Here is a 16394-nt window from a genome sequence, read left to right on the forward strand (position 1 = left end):
GCCCAGGCCTTAGTCAAACCACACATCCTCACCCATCTGATCGAGGGATTCGTTATCCAAGAAGGTGCTGAGCCTTTCCCTGTGAGTACTGAAGCTCTAAAAAAGTCTCTTCTACACACCGCATATTCTGACACAGTGAATGTCATTATAATATTACCAGGGTAGGAATCAAAATCTTTTAGTCGACTGCCCACAATGGCTGGCCAACATTCACCAGCCAACTAGATGTTCAGAATAGGAAAACAAGTGATGGTTGATGACTTGTAGAGTAGACTTAACTTACCAGACACTGACAAAATCTGCTAGAATTTGTCTGATGGTTGGTGGTCACCTTCCACCCTGATTATTACAACAATTATATATATAAATTATATTACTGTTATATATAAATTAGGGCTTCCTGTTTTGATGCTGCTTGATAAAGCCCTGGGCTGTAAACTTATTTCAAAATTGATCAGGGTTCCCACTGGTCATGGAATTTCTGGGATATCCTGGAATACTGAGAGGTATAATTAGGGCTGAACAATTAATCGAAATTTTATCAAAATCGCAATATGGAGGCGCAATATTTATTAAATATTGTGTGCTGCAGAGATGTCCTGGCCTACACATCATATTCTACAGACTTAAGAAAACATCTTTGTTTGGTACAGATCCCCGCAAAAATCACACCGTAATCATTTGAATACGTTTTTCAATGAAAATGAGAACAATGATGTAAAAATTATCATTCCCTCTAATATCGCAAATCATATTGCAATTGCAATATTAGTCAAAGTAATCACAATTTGATATTTTTTTCAAAATCGTTCAGCCCATCAGGTATAATCCAGCCAGGAAAAAGTCAGGGATTTTGCTAAATTATATGGGGAAATCAGGGAATATTGGGGAATTTTACAAACGGGCCCCCTTACAGGAATATAGGAGAATGTATTTTCCAACTTGTTTCATACATTCATTGCATCAGATGGGAGTTTTCAGCTCAAGTGGAGTGGAAACCAGACTGCTCACCTCTTTAGAAAATCATTAACACACAAGGAAGGAAGCACCTAAACACATGAACATTTTGTTTTAGTGATTCTCTTCGTTACAACGTTGTGCTACCACAGCACTTTGGTGGAGTTTTAAAAGTCAATCATAGTTTCTCTCACCCCAATAATGCATACCCCCAGCCCGCTACTCAAGCACCTATAAACTGATAGTGTACTTACTGGGTCAGGGAAGCGCTCCAACTTAATTAAGGAAAGTCATGGAAAAGTTATGGAATTTTACATCAGGGCCATGGTGGGAACCCTGGTTGAAATGCCCCTGCATGCTGATTTTTAACATTTTCAAGCAGCAGATTGGAAAGAGTGTGTGTATTCATCTTGGAAATTAACATGGTGCGGATGCCAAATATATTGTAACAGTACTTCAGGGATCCATTTCTGTCAATTTCTCACAAGACATTGAAAATAATGTACTTTTTCCTATGAAAATCATTATAGGATAACTTCTGTCACTCATAGACATACTGCTGCATTGACGAACACATTTTTTGTATTTTTTTCCTAACATGACTTTATAACACTACAGTCATTGCAGTTGCAATCTCATGTTAGCCTATCTTAAACCTGCAATAAGCGATTTCAGACCCTGTAACCAATCCTGAAACTAACGTGTGCGTGTACATGGAGATTTCCGTGAGACGTAATGATATAAACAAACAGCCACACACGCGGACCAGCTGTGTTGTTGTTTTCACCTCTTTCCTAAAGCGGGTTGTCAAAGTCGGCCCGAGAAAAGGCGAATCGATAAAGCGAGCGAGTAAATGTTTTCAGCTAGTAAACGTGCTACCTACCTCTTCACTCGTCATTGTGGGACTGGCAAAGCGAGACTGGTAACCGGCAATATTTCTCCGTAGGTACGTTTATTTTAGCCATTATCCTTAAAGGAATAGTTCACCCAAAAATGAAAATTCTGCTATCATCTACTCACCCTCATGCCAAATGAAACACAGGTGAAATTTGTTAGTCCATATAACACACAGGGAGGTTGCCAGCACAACTTGGTAGCAGCCTTCTCCAAAACAGCTGAAGTCAATGGGGACCTGTTCTTTAGAGTTCCAAAACAAAAATAGCCAAACAATCACACTGTGAATAGAAAGACCTATACACCATGATTTGTTGCAAATCAATCAGCTGTAGTTAAGATTTGCACTAAATGATGGTGTAAATATACTGTAGGTCTTTTTGGAACTCTGAAGAACTGGTCCCCACTGACTTCAGTTGTTTTGGAGAAGGCTGCTATGGAGTTGTGCTGCAGCCTCCCTGTGTGTTATATGGACAAACTTCACCTGTGTTTCAACTGGCATGAGGGTGAGTAGATGATGACAGAATTTTCATTTTTGGGTGAACTATTCCTTTAAGGGCTGCCGTCACCCAGTAGCTTTGCTTTGTGTTTACAAAATGTGTCGCGGTTGCTGTCACCCTCTAGTGGTCAGAAAAAATCGCTTAGTGTAGCTTTATGTAGCTCCATTCTGCCAGAATTAAATGTGAAGTGACCATTGCGCAAGTAACAGTGCGCAGTAATGGAACAATTGAAAATAGTCCCCATGTGATAATAATAGTCATGCTAGGAAAAACTGCAATACACATGCTGTTTAACATTATGTACTATGTTCATCAAGGCAGTAGCATGTCTCTGCAAGCTTTTTGCCGTGTATTTTTGAAAACAAAGGAGCCTGTGACTTCCGAGAGGTCGGGCAAACCTGCAGTAGAACAGACAGTAGTAGCTTCTAACTGTGGCAAATACATTGGTGGGTTTAGACTTTTCATGGGCAATAATGGCGATTGGAAAAAAGCTAAAGTACACAGGTGTTATCCTTTAAGTCCTTCGCCTGTTGGGTGTCTTTGCAGTCTTTGTAAAATAGTCGTGTAATATTTGGTTCTTAACAGTTGTAAATGATTGTTTACCACTTTCGCTAACCTTGGAAGGAGAGTGTAACGCATTAAAGCCAAAAAAGAGCTTAAACGCATAGTAATGCACTCATAACAGTGAGCATTGCTGGGCATTAGATTCACTGCTTTAGTTGGAGCGAGGCATTTTTTTATTCCATTGCTCATCATAGCTCAAAACTTCCTGTAAAAATGTGTGTTTTTTTTTTACCAATATTAATCTAAAAATTTGATATCATTACTGACTATCTTAAGCTGATTGACTCAAGACTATCTATTCCAATTCTTTTCCTTTTTAACTACAACACACATTGGAATCTGCATGTATACGCCCCCTGGTGGTGACACTGAGATGGAATTTCAGCTTGCAGAAAATACTTGGTGAAAGTACTGATAAATTTATAAATGTAGATTCCGCCCATAAAATTTCAGTATTGATTCAAATCTTTTGCACCGGTATCAAAGTAGTCTTGAAATGTTGGTTGTTGTGACAACACTAGTGAGTACTGGCATGTTGTAAAATGATCTTACTGCACACAGGTGGAACGTCCATCTTTCTCGATTGAGAGCCTAAGGAAACATAATCAGCGCTCGGAAAGGCAGAATCACACAGCAGACTCAGAGATGGATGACCTGTCACCACAGGGTAAAGTTCTTCACATGAAAACACACCCTTGTTATTTCCTATTCCCTCTTTTCATCCTGGCTGTGTGTCTCTCTGTGTGTAGACACATTCTTGAACACAGTAACTCAACAATACATGATAGGAACTTCATAGAAAGTTTATTTATTGTATTTATTTGTTTATTTGATAGGGACAGAGCACGTTAATAAACATCAGTATAAAAATACAAGATGTAAACATGCCAGAGTTAGCAAAAATGCTAATTTACATCTGTAGTCCCCAGGCAGGTAACAAAAACAGGTTAATTAGGACTATAGGTAACATCAGATGGAGTAAAAAGCTGGGTTATCTCATAGGCAGAATTTAAGAAAAACATATTGAAAGCTACCAATTTCAATATTTTTGATGATCGGATTTTTCACTAGTACATTATTAATTTGGAGTTCTAATTCTTTATTATCCTGTTTGTTTTGTCTACCGATTAGTTTGTTAATATTTTGCCAAATTCTTTTTCATTCCCTTTTGCACCTTCAATAATGTCCATAAAAAAATTTGCTTTGGCCTTTCCTATAGTCTGTATTACTTTGTTTCTCACTGAGGTGAATTTTTGTCGGTCTGTAATCAGACCAGACTTCAAAGTTCATATCAATACTGTCAAACATGTTGACATAGAAATATTTGCTAATTTATTAATTGACTTATTATGTTTAATATATCATGGTGATTACGGCGGGACATTAGGCAACTCATGTGCCTCTTGTTTGATTATTTGTCTAAGGTGTAAATCAAGCATTGCTCCGTCCATACCACTGCAACAAATTACTCAGAAACATATGACTATGCTAGCTGTACCATATAGGCTTAGTCTGAAAGATTGAACAGCAAATATTGTGTGACATGTCTTGCATTAATTAACCCTTTCCCCCAGAGGGTATTGTTTGTGATGCTACTTCAATTTGTGGTTCTGGTGTGTCTGTACCGAACTGACTTTGGGTTGTTGATGTGTGGCCCCTCAGAGTTAAAGGCCCAGCAGGAAGAGCCCATGCTAACCTGTGAGCTGTGTGGCAGGGTGGATTTCGCCTACATCTTCAAAAGATCCAAGAGGTTCTGCTCAACGGTGTGTGCCAAACGGTATGGCAAGCCAGAATAAAACAATTCTTTTCATTCTAACCTTTTAAAATGTGTAGCTTAAAGCTGCAATAAGCTACATTTTCTGACCACTAGAGGATGATAGAAACTACAACACATTTATAAATAACACACAGTAAAGCCACTGCACTACGGAGGCCAACCAAGGACAAACTTTGCAAAGCACCGCGCATAAATGCTATTAGCTAAGCCAGTGATTCTCAACCTTTTTCGTATCAAGGACCCCTAATTAAGTCCACATTAGAACCACGGACCCCCATTTGATGAGATTGTGTCTCTCAAACCCAAATCTGAGAATATTTGTATTGCTAGATATGATTTTGTCCAGAATTCCAAGACTATCTGTATTGTAGGTAGAGAGATAACAGTGAAACTATGATCAAAACAGTCATTCTTCTACATTCTCTAATTGTGTTAACTTCTTGTTAATGTAATAATGGTGAAGTTTAACAATTTATCAATTTGCTGGGGACCCCCTGGAACCCCCTCAAGGACCCCTGGTGGTCCCCGGACCCCACGTTGAGAACCACTGAGCTAAGCTAACCATACCTACTGAGAAGTCTCGAATTTGACAACTTACTTTAGAAAAGTGGTGAAAACAGAATCATAGCTGGCCCGTGTGTGGATATTGGTTTATATCATTATGTCTCAACTGAATCTCCACATAGCACACATTAGGTTCAGAATTGTTTATAAGGTCTGATATTGCTTATCGTAGGTTTAATATTCAGAATTTTAATTGGTTATTTTTCTTCACTTGTCACCTTGTGGGGAGTCATTTCTTTGTCTTTCAGCTCCCCTTCGAAGATAAAATGAAATTTAAATAATCCTAAGAGGAAATTTTGTCGCTGCAGCAGCAAATAGCCCTAGGATACAGCAGAGAAAACTAAAAGGAAAGCAGAAGAATAACAACAATGAGAACCATAAGGGAAAGAAAACAGATATGTGAATTTACATCACATATAGTACATGATGTGCAAAATGTGTGTTTTCACATTAACAGGTCTACAGAGGCATAGGCATAGGTATATGGAGGGTTTTAAGGGCCAAAACTAAATATATAAATACATAAATAATTATATATTTAAATGCTTAAATAAATGAATAAATATATAATTATATAATTAAATGCTTAAATAAATGAATAAATAAATAATGATGTGATTTAATGCTTAATTCTCACCATAAATAAATAAATCACAAATTAAATGAGACATTAAATATATAAATGTTACATTTCTTTGTGTATTTATTTATATAGTGTATATATTTATATATATTTACACATTTGTATATTTATTTATTCATTTACATATTAATTTATTTATTTACTTATTCATTTATTCACACATTTATTTATCTATTTATAATTGTATTTATTTATTTACATATACTTTCATTTATCCGTAGTGTAACTTGCAAGCCACATGTACATACATGTGGCTTGCAAGGTTCTAACTGGTCGTGCCCTTTTGGCTTAAATGAAGAGGACTTGCTGGCAGTCCAAACAAACTATTTTGGGGAAACTGATGTAATGTAAAAACCTCTTCCCTATAATTACAACTATAGAGTGAGGAAAAGTAACTACTTAAAGGTGCCCCTTTTTAAGACAAAGGATAACCTAACCTTCATGTACCCTTTTTGTAGCTACAATGTGGGATGCACAAAGCGAATGGGTCTCTTCCCAAACCGCAGAACCACCATGGAGAATATGAAGAAACAAAGAGCATTGAATGGACACCACAAAAACTCAAGTTTAGAGTCTAAAAAGAAGGTGAGACAACAGTCGGTTTATATTCTTGAGTTCATGATGTTACTTTACTTTGCAAGTCACCTTGGCAGATGTGAAGTCTAACTACGCTTTTATATGTAGCTCTGAAACCACGTGCACTGTTTGAACTAGATCCAAATTTTCCTTCCTTTGTCTGACCTACAGTTTTCCTCTCATTTTTACTTGCTGTCTTAAAAGACTACATAGGCTACATTTTTTGGAAATTGGCTTGTTGGTATGTTATCATAGGTGTATCACCAAAATCATCTCTCATCTCTTGTGTGTCCGGTAGATGTCTCTGTCCTGTGCACATGCTAACGTGTTAGCATACAGTACGTTAAGTGCCCATAGGTGACTTGCATTGTCTAATGTAAAAAGATAGAACATTTAGTAATCTAGAGTTGAGTCTAGAGTAGATCAATGGCCAATTTCCCAAAAGGCCGGTGTACTACTTATACAATATTCCACTTATTTTTTTGTTTGGCGCTTGACCGCCATGAAAACCAGAATATAAACTAATCACCAAGATCGTATGCAGCAGGGACGAGTTTGTAGTGTTCAGACTTTTACTTCCCATTCATTTGAATGAGGCCACGAAAATAGCCTGAAAGCTGACATTTAACACATTCGTGAACATATTCAACAACAGATCCCACTACTGTGATTTTCAATGGACCTTTGGTCCGCCTTTTTAGAACATAATTTCGCCAAATAGCATTTTTATTGATAGAAGAGAACAACATAGCGGAGTGATACCATTTAGGAGAGATAGTTCCTGTTTGGGAGACCAGATCTACCACAGTGTCAAAGCCACAGCTGCAGTAGGCTACCTAACACCAGTTGACTGACCTGAATGTGGCTCCTTGCTGATGAACTGTCTAGTGCAGTGGGGGAAAATAACTGGCTTCCTTACACAACAAGTATATTCCAGTCTTAGTATTCAGTTTGGATTATGGCTGTTTCACCTCATCTCTTCTGTGGATATATTAGTTTTACCAAAATGCTTCTAAAATAAATTGCCTACCCTAGTTTTAAGGGCTTCCCATAGATAACCTGCATCATATCAGAGGTGAATGATATCAACTGGCTGAAATCTGATTTTTAAAAGGCCGATATCGACCCTATGTATCGGTCTAACTCTACAACAAACCAAATTTCCATGTAGGACAGTATTTGACTTAACCTCATTGCTGACTGAAATATTTTATAAAACTATTTTAGAAAAACACAGCTCACTATCTTAGATTGGCCTCTGGTTTCAGACTCCTGCCTCTGTCCAGAAACCTGCTGCTGGTAATCTGTCCTCTGGTCACTCGGTTCACCCCGGACAGGGGGAGTCCAGCCAGTGTTCGGACTTGTCCAGCTATAAAGGACCCCCGTCACCCCTGTCGGCTGCCCAGCGGTTACCTGCAGGCCGAGACTCTGAGCTGCCCCTCCTGCCCCACAGCTTCCTACCCAGCGACCCCGGCAAGTGGAACGTAGAAGATGTCTATGAGTTCATCTGCTCTCTGCCAGGTGAGCACCGCCACAACTGTAACAGTATTACAGTTCAATTGTTGCCTTTATGTTGCGATGCATAATCATCATTAATATTCTAAATTAGTCGCTAGTTGTTTTTGACAAAGTTGCAGGTAGAAAAGTTGCTAAATCTAATAAATCTAGTAATGGTTTATTATTATTTGTTAAATTAAAGCATTAATTATCTTAATTAATCACCTCATTAGCATAACATGTAATAATAATAAATATCGACGCAAGCTGCGACTGAAGGGGCTTGAGCACAATACGCCAATATGAATTAACATGACTTTCAGAAGAAGAAAGCACATAGCATAGCACATGGCACAAGATGCTACTGTAAACAATGTCTATGTATACAATGGAAGTGGATGGCTCATTAACATCAATGTATTATATAACTCATAAACTACGAAAACGAGACTTGCTTATAAATATACAATAAAATAAAAAATATAAAAAATATACAAACAATGCATATGAACAATAAATAAGTTTGTAAAGACAAAGTCAAATTGTACAAAAAAAGCAAACAAACAAATGGAAAAGACATGAAACTAGTTAACAACTAGACTTAAAAAGTGAGTTTTTAATTTGGTCTTAAAAGAGGTTACAGAGCTAGCCAAACACATTTCTTCAGGCAGTCGGTTCCAAAGTTTAGGTGCTTTGATAGCGAAGGCATGATCACCTCTTGTCATAAATCTAGACTTTCGAACTGTCAAAAGCATCTTGTCCGCTGATCTAATCTAAGGCTGCGCTTTGGTATGTGGGGAGATAGAATTTCAGAAATATATGCTCGACCAGGCCAGTCCCTGACTAAGATTTTTCCTGGTTGAGCAAAGCCTGTAGTCGACCAATGGTTGACCAAGTGTTTTTTTTAACTAGGCAATTTCATTCTTACATTGAAGTGTTTATTTTTCAACGCTGCACTTTGTAAAGCTGGAATCAATCCAGTGTACAGTCAAACTCAGCGTTGACATGGGGCAGATGTCTGAACTCTAAATGTTTTTAATGAAACTAATTGTGGTCACATCTTTCAAACAGTCCAAAAGATGTTCACATACCTTGCTGTACAATAGCAGGAGGGCAGTGTCTGAGTCACTCCAAATGCTCCATTTAACGGCTGAAGCCGAAGTAATTTCCTAGTTATGCAGACAAATGAGTAGAATTAGTGTAGGGTAAAGTGAATCGCAAAAAAATATGAAAGTGGCAGCATCGAAACATGCTGACACACTAATAACTTCAGTGTTTGGGCTAGTTACTTTGAAAAACAGTGGAAAATTTGAAAAAATACAAAAAAAAAAAAAAATTCCATAAAATGCCTGCCATTGAATGTTTGATAATGTTGTCATGGACATCAGTGTTGGTTTGGTGTATGACACTTGGAAAGCTGATATGTTACCATGGAATAGAGAGAGTGAGCGGCGGCTGCAGCAGTGGCCAAACCTGATGTTGAAATTACCTTAATTAATGACCTCATTAGCATAACATAATGTTTAATATATCATAGTGTTTATAATGGGACATTAGGCAGCTCAAGTGCTGCTTGTTTTAGATGCCAAGGTTTGGTGTAACTGTGGTGTCGGTTGTTGCTGGTTGCAGGTTGCCTTGAGATTGCGGAGGAGTTCCGTTCACAGGAGATTGATGGACAGGCCCTGATGCTGCTGAAGGAAGACCATCTCATGGGAACCATGAACATCAAATTGGGCCCCGCACTCAAGATCTTCGCCCAGATTAGCATGCTGAAAGACTCATAGCCCCCCCACCCCACCCCACACAAGCACACAACATACACATTTGCTCTCTAAGACAGCTCTACTCTGACTGGACAAACAGAATACGCTCAGGAACCCTGATGATGACTAATCTGAGCTGAGTCAGGAGACAGTGCTGATAGGCCATTACTGAGCTTGACAGGCCTCCAATACAGACATTTTTTTCATTGCCTGCTGACCGCCCACAAGGACATCAAACCATTTTGACTTTTTGACTTGCCTTCTCCAATGATAAGTTCCACTCTGACACAACTTCAGAATAACCTTACCAGATAGTGAAGTGAGTTTTACAAGAATTGTGTGCTAGTTAGGCTGTATTGGGAAAAGTGATCCATATATTTTTGTTTTTGTAGTGTAAATTACTGTATCTTGGTCCTCAGATGCTGGAGGTGATCAGTTGATTGCCCGGTGCTGGTATTTCCCAGAGGAGCAAGACCAGGTGTAGGTTTCCTATCACTGTTGCCGTTTCCTTTTATGGTTCTATAAGTTAAAGCCTTGATGGAATATCCAGATGCTGGATTGTGTTAAACAAAATGATCAAGTAAAAAAGCGAGAATATTTTTGATTAACATTGGCCTTAAACAAAGACGGATTCATAACATTGTTTATTTTTTTACCATGTTTTATTCCAATATGGACATATTTCAGCGTTATATTCATAGTTTCATTGGAAGCAGTGAATAGAAGCACTCCAATCCACTCCACAAACCGACGTAATAAAATAACTGTTTTCTTTCTAGTTGAAAAATGGAAAAAACTGAGAAATGAGATAAAATGGTCAATGAGTTTCACCAAAGTTGGATTGTTCTATATCACTTCACAATAACAATCCTTGCCATTCTTGTAAGTCATTTCTAAATTATGTAATTAAGCCATTTTTACTTATTTCCACAATGAGTGTCGAATTGTGTTGGAAATCTAATTCTTTGATAATAGTGATAATAGTGTCCTCTGCTTCTTCCTCCTAATATGGTGTCAAAGACAATGACAGACATCTTTATGCACCTTGCTCAATTGGAGACTGGCAACAGGTTTTAATTTCACAGCTGAAGCTCAATCAAAAGATTGACATTTATTGAAGTCCAGTAATGATTTACTCTCTTCTTGGTATAGCTGTTATAAAATGTTTGAAAAGTTTTATTCCAAAATATCATAGATCTGTTTTGAAAGAACCTAAGTTACCTGTAATTCATCAGTCAATTCTTCAAAAACACATAATTACATCCTCAAAAAAATTGTTAGCAAAAGTCACAATTTCCATACTAACCCATAATCTGCTTTACTGTCAATGATTTTGTCATTTTTTCCCCCCACGATATCTTATTTTGGAATGAAACTTTTAATTTAATGAAACGCTATATTGATAAATGCCAATATTATAGAATGACCATGACCCAAAACAAATACATGTAGTGCCAGTTAAAATGAAATGGTGATTTGTTCATGGCTCTCACAATACAAATCACCTCATAAAGAGACCAAATATACAGTCAAGGACACAGTGTCATAGATGAGAATCACCCTACACAGCATCATGTGTGCCACACCACCTTAGCGGCCACTAGGGTCAGATAGGCTAACTGTGAGCGAGTTACTTTCTGGATCCATGAGGCGTTCACATCTAATAACATCTGTCATATTCATGGGAAATGGTTAATGATAGACACTCAAATTGCTGAGTTTGTAGCCTCTTCACTGTTGAACATCTCTGTCCATTGAAGTGTTTTTTGCAGGATATCACCGTTTTTTACGTCAAAAATAAAATGTAAATGGTTGTCACTGTACACATATACAAGTTTTAGAGCTGTTTTAGTGTCTGTACACCAATGCCAGAAAGGTACTTTTGTTAAAACAGACGTTTGTCAAATGCATTGGGCTATGGACTTACAAACGATACTTTGATAATTCACTTAACTAGACCAGTGCACACCTTCATGTGAGATAAGAGAAATAAAACATCAATTTATCTATGGAAACCTGGGACACCAGGAGGTTGACTGCTCGTGAAATGAAGTGTGTATGTTAATGTCAGTGTTAAGTATAGGCATGCTAAGTTTGCCCATTCCACAAAATTCAGTTCAGTGGTGTTGATTGAAATATCTCATATCTCTATCTTACCTTGGACCCCACTCAAAATGAGATAATTTCTCTTATAGCCTCAACTGTTAAAAACTAAAAAGTGATTTACCTTCCACAAAATTGAAGCTGAATGACTCCATAACCTAGCAACACAAGTACACCCCCTACCTACTGACCCTTGGCATGTAACTAGTACCCAAGCCGAGTAGCTCTGGGTGCTTGATTGGCTGTATCTCGGCTCTTTAAAACATCATAGTATCTATCTGATGAAGCATTACACCAGGGGTGATTCTAGGATCAGACCTTTAGGGGGGCTCAGCCCCTAATGAGAATGTGACATGCATACAGTGCCTTGCAATAGTGTTCAACCCCGCTGCTAAATCACTCATTTCACTGGATAACAATTAATACATTAATATTTTTCTATATATGATATTTTAATTTACAACAATAATACTTTTATTGAATTACTAGTAAGTAACATGAGTTTTACACCACAAAATATTTTTTAAGAAAATGAAAAATTGAATATGCTGTTTGCAAAAGTATTCAACCCCTTTCACTTCGGCAAACCTCAGTTCAATTAGGTACACAATGTTACCTTCAGAAGCAACCTAATTAGTTGGGTGGCCTATTGTAGTGTATAATAATAATGGTTCAGAATGAACAATCACAGATTTCAATATAATACACCTGTTTTAGAGAGGACCCTCAGTTAGTTAATAAAACCTGAGGCAAAGACTCAATCATAATGACCAGAACTTTCCAAAGTAAGTAAAAGATCAAGTTATAGCAAAGCAGATATGAGGAGAAATGTACAAAACATTGTTTCAGTCTCTGAACCACATGGGGACAGTCCACCATATCATCAAGCAATGAAAGAAGCATCATACAATACAGATATTGTCAAAGCAGGCCATACCTCCAATCTCTGCACCTGGGCAAGAAGTAAACTGGTAAGAGATAACAATCTGAGACCAAAAACAACTTTGAAAAAGTTCAGTGGCTGCAATAAGAGAAAGAGTGCAAGAGTCACATTTTCTGAACGCTGTACAAGTATTGCCTATATGGCATGATGGCAAAAAAGAAACCATTACTTTTTCTAAAAAATGGGGGGAAAATTCATCAAAGATCCGAGTGGCAAACGGCCCAAGGTAACGCGGTCAGAAAAAAATTACATTCAAGTTTTTGACTTCATACAAACCCTCACTTTATTGTGCAGACTCAACACAGGGCATCACCCATGTACCCCAATCTCAAAAGTGAAGAATAGGTTTATAGTCTGTCGCTTCAATCTTGGAGTGGCAGTGATTCAGTTCAAGCCATGTTTAGAATGTTATGAAGAGTCTGTGCTGAGACTTGGAAAATGCTATATACAAGTGAATGCAACTTGATAGAGCTCAAACTGATTTGCCAATGTGCACACAACTGTGTGTGTGTATTACTGTAATTAAGAGTAGTCAATTTGTTCAGCTACTCTCTGCTGACCATTTTAGACCTGTTAATAAAAGCATTTCCTCTTATACATCAACTATTCAATTATGTGACTAGAAAGACACCAACAAATCTGAGAAAACTTACTTTAATGTTGAGCCACAAAGCCATCACTTGGTTTACAAATGTGGTATTACAAATGGTATTATGAAATGAAAAAAAACTAAGAAAGTCACTTTCTTCATGAACTACCAACATCAAATTAAAAGATAATGAGGTGTAAACAATAAATTAATAATAAATAAAGATTGTTTTAACATTGGCTCAACTCACCCCAAAACCCAGCCCATCTTACCCTATGGTACAATGTCACTTAACCCTTCTCTACCCTTTTGGCTTAAAACATCTCTGCAGATCATTCCTTCTACTTTGGGAGAATTAAGCTGTGTCACCTCACCTTGAGGGTGGCAAATCTATCAGTCACTTTTTGGCGTTTGACTCTCTCAAGCACCTCCTTCTCAATTGACATCACAGCCAGGTGCTGGAGTCTGCTTTGCCCCATGGTCCTCCTGAGCCAGGTATGGAGCCAACGCAAGGCACTAAAAGACCTTTCACAGCTACAGCTGCTAACTGGTATAGTCAAGGCAACCTGAATAATAGCTTTAAGCGAAGGGAACATATCAGAATCCAGTAGGTTGTACACTGTGAGCATGTCTTGAATAGCACCAGCCTCTCTCTTGCGCCTCAGATTTTTTGGCAACCATCACTTCCTCTGACTTAAGGTCAATATGGTAATGCAGTGCCAGTTCTGACAAATGTGGCTCAGACAAGAAGTGGTCTGAGCTTGGACTGCACGCCTGAATTCCATTAAGCAATTCTTCATTCACACCAGAAAAACGCTTCTCAAGTTCAGAGATCATTCTGTCCAGACAAGGAAATAACAATTTCCTTTTGAGTTCTTCTGACTCGGAAGAACCACTGACTTCACTACCTGCCCCACAAGTCGACTCAACAACAAATTCATCCATTCGCTTTGTCTTCCGACTTTGTCCAGAAGATGGCTCTGGGACTGCTATCTGGCTTTAGCCTCACATAAGGCCTTTGTTCTGGCGTGAAGATCTGCAGCAGTGGCATCACTGCGTTTCTCCTTAAGGGAGTCAATCACTGCATCTTTGTATGTCACTGCTTGGGCAAGATCAATGGTCTCCTTCTGTAGGTATCTGTGTAAACATGCTGTTACAGACAGGAGAGCCTGGAAAACAATCAGCAAATACACTGAGGAGAATTTACTGAGTTTTGCCTTCAATCCCACTGCCATAGGGGTGTTGATGGTAGAGAGGCACTCAATGATGGCAGGGAAATTGTCAAGCACTGCATTCACTGAACAAAGCTGGCATGCCCAACGTGTGCTTGACAACTGCACAAGTTCACTTGGCTGCAATCCTAACTTCCTTTGAGTCTGTGCCACACATTTCAACTGATCAATTCCTTTCTGTACCAGTTGATTCTCAATTGCAGTGGTTATTGATGTAGCATAAAAAATTGTCATCTCTGTAAGGGCTAGGAACCTCTCCTTCACTGTACCCTCCATAGAAACATACCTCACACAGAGTGCCAACTGTCTTTCCATCTCTGGCCTCATCAGCCATAATGGCATACATCTTTGATTCCCTCATCTCACTGACAATAGTTGCAGTTACCTCTTGTGAACAACACTCTGTCATCTCATCCTGACTGGCAGACAAGAGGTATGTGCTGTTTGATGGGGGTGTATACCTCTGCAAGAAAGGATCAAACTGCCTCAAAAGTGTCATGCACTCTAGGAAATTGCCTTTATTGTGGCTTTCAACTGTTTCGTCATGACCTCGAAATGGTATTCCTTGCTTCCCCAACATGCAGGTCACCGCCACAACACGTTGCAGGTACTCCCTTCTTTCGCTAATTTCAGTGGAACCTGCTGTCTCTATCTGCTGTACAACATTGCCTTGTGATAGACTTGCTTTGTAGCTGTTCCAGCAAACTACACTGTCCTTGTGTGACTGGGTGGTTTCATGTTTTTGAAACATGCTCAGTGCCTTTCTCCAATTCTTGACTCCACCATTCACACATACCTCCTGTCTGAGATTTTTACCGAAGCAAAGCAGAAAGCAACATTTTTTCTAGAGGAGTATTCAGCCATTTAAAACTCTGGAACCAGTTTTGTTGGAAGGCTCTTTTTTGCGTGCCAAACTGATCCTGTGGGTACTGAGACAGCTTTAACTGTTTAGGACCTGTGTCCTTATCCCCTAAATCAAAAGAAACATCTTGAGACCCTGCTGCTTTGGCTTGGTGGCCGGTATGCTGCTCTCTCTCTGTCTCTTCATTTGTCTCTCTGGTCTGCTCTCTCTCTCTCTCTCTCATCTCCCAGAGACTCTCCCTGTTCTTCTCTTTCCCCTTGTATTGTGAAAATAAACAAATAGCATATATAGTTAACTAGGAACGTGTTTTAATGAAGATGTCCTGTTTAGAATGAAGTCCACTGACATATGTTCTAAGTGTACTTCTGGAAAGCATTTAATGTGGGAAAAAACACATAGCGTCCATGAAATACATGTAAAATTATATTGTGAATGGAATGTTTTTTTTGTTTCTTTTCTTGGCTAAACAGTTACTGTTTTGCCACTATAACAATCTTGACTTCACTATCTGTCCATTTTCTCACCTGGTTCTTGCTCTCTCTCTCTCTCTCTGTGCCGAATCCATCCTGCTCTCTCTTTCTCTCCCTCTATCCTCCTCTCTCCCTCTTTGTGCTGTCAACCAAAACGCAAATATAGCAACCAAACAGAGTATTTATAATCTAATAAGAGGTATAAATTGATCCATATCAATTGAGAACATTATTCTAATTGAATATTGGGTTGCTGTGGGCAATGCAGTCAGGTAACGTAATTTTGACCTAACTCAACTCAACTGAACCTGGCTGTTTTCTTGAAAAAAAAAAAAAATTGTATATCCATCTATGGAAAAACAAACATTTCCAATGAGTGAGGGTTTGTTCCAATGCTTCAATTCACTGTCCATAAATGTACTGTAAATATACCATAAAGCCCAATTCTATCAGAATAAGA

At 38.4% G+C, this 16394-nt stretch overlaps 1 protein-coding gene across 1 annotated transcript; it reads left to right on the forward strand.

Moving 5' to 3' along the window:
* The first annotated feature begins 3482 nt into the window (after nt 1–3482).
* On the forward strand, nt 3483–9756 carry LOC139640006 (polyhomeotic-like protein 2). The gene is made up of 5 exons (XM_071514168.1): nt 3483–3582; nt 4578–4692; nt 6358–6484; nt 7744–7996; nt 9602–9756. The coding sequence occupies exons 1-5, from the start codon at nt 3561–3563 to the stop codon at nt 9754–9756; spliced, it is 672 nt and encodes a 223-aa protein (XP_071370269.1). The 5' UTR covers nt 3483–3560.
* The last annotated feature ends 6638 nt before the right edge of the window (nt 9757–16394 follow it).

This window comes from Centroberyx affinis, unplaced genomic scaffold (genome assembly GCF_046629955.1).
Source record: "Centroberyx affinis isolate AG114_WGS23_722 - 3 ecotype Tasmania unplaced genomic scaffold, CSIRO-AGI_Caff_v1 ptg008130l_1, whole genome shotgun sequence".
Classification (NCBI taxonomy): Eukaryota; Metazoa; Chordata; class Actinopteri; order Beryciformes; family Berycidae; genus Centroberyx; species Centroberyx affinis.

Excerpts from the sequence above, each read along its gene's own strand:
- LOC139640006 (XM_071514168.1), top strand. The coding sequence starts at position 3,561 with ATGGATGACCTGTCACCACAGG. Across the intron at positions 3,583-4,577 it reads GGATGACCTGTCACCACAGG|AGTTAAAGGCCCAGCAGGAA; the intron begins GTAAAGTTCTTC and ends GTGGCCCCTCAG. Across the intron at positions 7,997-9,601 it reads GTTCATCTGCTCTCTGCCAG|GTTGCCTTGAGATTGCGGAG; the intron begins GTGAGCACCGCC and ends TGCTGGTTGCAG.